The sequence below is a fragment of the Apis dorsata genome, unplaced genomic scaffold (assembly GCF_000469605.1).
Source record: "Apis dorsata unplaced genomic scaffold, Apis dorsata 1.3 scaffold_288, whole genome shotgun sequence".
Taxonomy (NCBI): Eukaryota; Metazoa; Arthropoda; class Insecta; order Hymenoptera; family Apidae; genus Apis; species Apis dorsata.
This window is the reverse complement of record NW_006263563.1, coordinates 22,982-27,407: the sequence shown is the minus strand read 5'-3', so window position 1 is coordinate 27,407 and position 4,426 is coordinate 22,982. Positions and strand designations below refer to the sequence as shown.

Sequence of the window (4,426 nt, the reverse complement as noted above, 5' to 3'; positions counted from 1 at the left end):
AAAAAAAAAAAAAAAAAAAAGAAAAAAAAAAGAAAAAAAAAAGGAAAAAAAAATAAAAGAAAGAAAGAAAGAAATATAATTATCATAATCTTATTAATATATATTATACATAAACATATCATTATATAAAAAATTAATGAATTTAAAAGAATACTTATAAATATGAATGCAAAGTATAGTATGAACCAACAATATGACACCACCAAATATGAACAAACAATAACATGGCAATAAAATCATATACTTATCATATACTTATACGTTATAATATTTTATAATTACTTTTATAGTAATATTTTTACAGTTACGTTATTGTCAAAATTTATTAGAATGTATATTAATAATTGTACTAGTTGACCTTCAACTTAAATATCGCGGTTTGATGATATTTGAGAGAACCGGCCTTGCGCGACAGGGTTGTTTGTACATTAGCAGGGTTGATAAATCAACGAGAATATGGAATGATTAAGATAAACGTATTAAAAATGTTCTTTTCCTTATGGAAAGATAAATTCGATAGAAAGAATTATGTGAAATTTTAGATGACACGTGGTCAGAACTTCAGTTTAACGCAATGACAATAACGTGGTTATAGCGATGAATACGATTATTACCATGTTTCGAGGTTACTAAATTTCTTCGTGACAACTTTTCCAATGTCAATACCAAGTCTATCAACAATGCGTTGAGCTAAATCTGGATGCGATGTGCCACTAAAGACTTTAATGTTTGGCATTCTGCTCTGCAAAAGTCGCCCGCGAGAATTTTCCAAGTTTGCGCGTAACAAACTCTTGGCACGCACTGGCTGAGACACAGGCATCACTAAAACAGAAACCACAAAGAGATTATCCAATCAGAGAACGTTTTTAAAACCGGATATGATGTAAATATTATGCTCCGCCCATTCAGTGTAAATCCTATAACCGCGTAAATGCATTTCTTATCGTATTTTTTTTTATTAACAAAATAATAAATTAAAATCAAATATAAAAATATATAAAAATTATATAACATTCAGAAATATCATTGACGATATTTTTATTATATTATATTATTATATGATTGCCTCGATATCTAATTCTTTATTTAAAAGAAATTTTAATCAGTTAATTTTATAACATAACATTTCAAATTGCTATACGTTTTACAATTAATTTTAAAATTTATTTTTATTTATATTTTTTGCTTATTCTTATGTCATTCAAAATAAATTCAAAATATAATTAATATTTATCATGTTCTAAGTTATAACCTTAATCAAAATATCTTAACAATAGATGTTCGTTTTTGTTTAAATTTTAAACACGTTTTATCGAGAATATAAAGATATATTAAATATGCTTTATTGATAGATATAAGTAAATCATAAAATAATTAAATTATTATCATTATATTCATATTTTTTTCAACAATTTATAAATTGGCGCCATACAGACAATGACGTGAACGTAGACAAAATTCAAAAGGGTGAACACGAGCAGGTGACAGTCAACTTTTCTCATCAATGTGGCGCCGGCAGTGATTAAATGATAAATTGGATGTATCCGTGAACGGAGATTTTAGTATAGAACACGATTTAGAACGATCGTTTTTTTAAATAGAAAGAGAGAGTAAGCTCAATCACTATTACCTTAAAGATTTGTGCACGTTGACGCATTCAGCGAACTTCGTTAAACTATTCGAATGACGATGACAGTGTACTGACTCTCACCGATTCGGAAGCTATGGCGAACATCGCGGCACTGAGAATCCAACGCGAATTTAAAGAGGTTATAAGAAGCGAAGAGGTAAGCGAATAATAATTTTGTATAATTTTAAAAAAATATGATTTGTTTCGTATTCAAGATATAAATATTAAAATTGCTTAACAATTTTCGAACAGTTATGTTATACTATTCCAAAGATATTTTATGTGTGGCGTGACAAAAATGCCGCAATTCATTGGTTGAAAATCACCGCGAACAAAGCATAGGCACCTGTTGTATAGTATTCTTGACTGTCATCAGCATTTAATCTCGTTAAAATTCACCAATTAAACATTTATATTTTGTCGCAGTAAAAATATTTCTATTAAATATTTTTACTTAAGAAAAAAATAATTCTAAATAAATTCTCTGTACTTTTCAGATATTTCAATGGACTAAAATACAATTTTAATTATTTAGAATAATACATTTATGTTTTATATTTGATGCTAATCATCGACAAATAATTTTTTTTTATTAATATTTTGTTGAAATATAATACATACCATTTGTCTTTAATTTCTGTGAGCATTGACATATTCGCTCGTTCTTCTGTTCTAAAAGATCCATTCTATATGCACACAAATATATCTGTTTTCATTATTTCCACATGTTTATAGAGAAGTAGAATACACCAGAATGTCTCAATCTTTATATTGCAACAATATGGTAAATTATTAGTATACGATATTACATCATTTCAATATCAGATGATAATGTCATTAGGTCATTGGTTATATTTTACATACACTTTTCAAAAATCATTTATATGCCATTACAGTGTTATTTTCTATATGCTATTTTTATATCTGTTATTCAATAAAATCATTATATATTTTATAATTTATATCAAAAATTATATAACTCTTTATATATTAATACATAATAGACAATTGCAATGTAATTACCTGCAATTATACTTTCATGTTATTGATTTTTGTGTTTTTATTATTCATTTGTTTATAGATTTAAAAAAAAAAATGTAAGATTAATTTTGTTTCATACAAATTGTAGACACATTCATGTAAGTAAATATATTTTGAAAAAATTTTAATGATAATATAAATATAATGTAATAATTATAAATATATATATATATTTGTTTTTTGTAATTTATTTAAATTTTGTTGTTATAGGTTGCAAAATGTGCAATTAAAGTTGAACTAGTAAATGATAGTTTTACCGAATTAAAAGGTGAGATTGCGGGTCCACCAGATACACCATACGAGGGAGGTAATTTTGTGCTCGAGATTAAAGTTCCCGAGACATATCCCTTCAATCCTCCTAAAGTAAGCACTTTGTAAGTCAATATGATTAAATTATGTTAATGATAAAGTATCAATTTTCTTCTATTCAAAGTTAAGAAAAGTCAATATAACCTAAAGCATGACAAAGCACTTTCCAAGTTGTTTGTTTTTATTTATATCTATAAAAACTTTTTATTTCATAATATTATAATTTAAATTGATATAAAGTATAAAATATTGCGAAATTGAAAATATTAGAAATATATTATATCAATTTTATATTAAAAAATTTAATTATGAAATGTTATAAAAATGATTAAGAATCAATTATAGATATAACGAATATATACATATTTATATAATAGTTTATTATTTATTGTCGTTTAATTATTATATTTTATCATATATATTTTTTTTCTCTTTTTATAGGTACGATTCATAACAAAAATATGGCATCCTAATATATCTTCAGTAACAGGTGCTATTTGTTTAGATATATTGAAAGACCAATGGTATGTAATTATATTTAATAAGAATAAAATATAACATTTTTATTTTTTATATTTTAAGTCATATTTCATATTTTAAATATCGCTTTTTAGGGCTGCTGCCATGACTTTGCGCACAGTATTGCTATCATTACAGGCTTTATTATCCGCAGCAGAACCAGATGATCCACAGGATGCAGTAGTGGCTAGGCAATATAAAGAGCACCCAGAAATGTTTCGTCAAACTGCCAAACATTGGACATATGTGTATGCAGGTGGTAAGTATATAATTTCTAATTATAACCATAATAATTTTGCTTATATATCTTGAAATTAATTATTAATTATTGCAAAAATAAAATAATTATAGGACCAGCAAAGATGCCTGATTTAGATGATAAAATAAGACGACTAACAGATATGGGAATCGAAGAACATAATGCAAGAGTTGCTTTATCTTCATATAATTGGGATTTGGAACGTGCTACTGAACAGCTCTTCAGTTAGTGATAACTGTATAATTAATCCATCATATAAAAACACTGCTCATTTTGTCATTACAAAACTTCTGTAACACCATGTTCAATTATCGATACCATAGGAATTTCATAATCAAATTCAGCACTTGTAACGACAATATTTCAATGGCAAAAAGATTCACAGAAAATTCATTTTAATAACCCTAAATAATACTCATTTATTTAACGTGTAAAATAGGCATGAAAAAAACAGTAATTAATAAAATCTGTTAAGTCCAACTTAATAGTCAAATTTTAAAAAACTGTATGAAAAATATGTCATTTTTTATCTTACGTTTACTAAAATTTTAAAATTGTTATTTAAGCCATAAAGCATTTATCATCTTTTTTTTGTTTCAACATTAAAAAATGGCTTTATATGATAAACAATTATTAAATCTTTTTGTACAAATAACTGTATACTTCTA

The 4,426-nt window shown here is 25.5% G+C and overlaps 2 protein-coding genes across 2 annotated transcripts in view; one reads left to right on the top strand and one right to left on the bottom strand.

Moving 5' to 3' along the window:
- The window catches only part of LOC102675555 (ribose-phosphate pyrophosphokinase 2, chloroplastic-like), a 2,681-nt gene extending 184 nt beyond the window's left edge, over window positions 1-2,497 (bottom strand). The window contains exons 1-2 of the mRNA XM_006616944.2: window positions 2,252-2,497; window positions 612-822 (exon numbers count right to left, since the gene is read on the bottom strand). Coding sequence (XP_006617007.1) covers window positions 612-822; window positions 2,252-2,315 — 275 coding nt within the window. The 5' untranslated portion in view covers window positions 2,316-2,497. The remainder of the gene's footprint in view (window positions 1-611; window positions 823-2,251) is intronic.
- Window positions 1,436-4,413, top strand: LOC102675872 (ubiquitin-conjugating enzyme E2-22 kDa). Its single transcript, XM_031511078.1, has 5 exons — window positions 1,436-1,787; window positions 2,882-3,034; window positions 3,422-3,504; window positions 3,595-3,758; window positions 3,851-4,413. Exons 1-5 carry the CDS (start codon window positions 1,725-1,727, stop codon window positions 3,985-3,987), a joined length of 600 nt encoding a protein of 199 aa, XP_031366938.1. The 5' UTR covers window positions 1,436-1,724; the 3' UTR covers window positions 3,988-4,413.
- The last annotated feature ends 13 nt before the right edge of the window (window positions 4,414-4,426 follow it).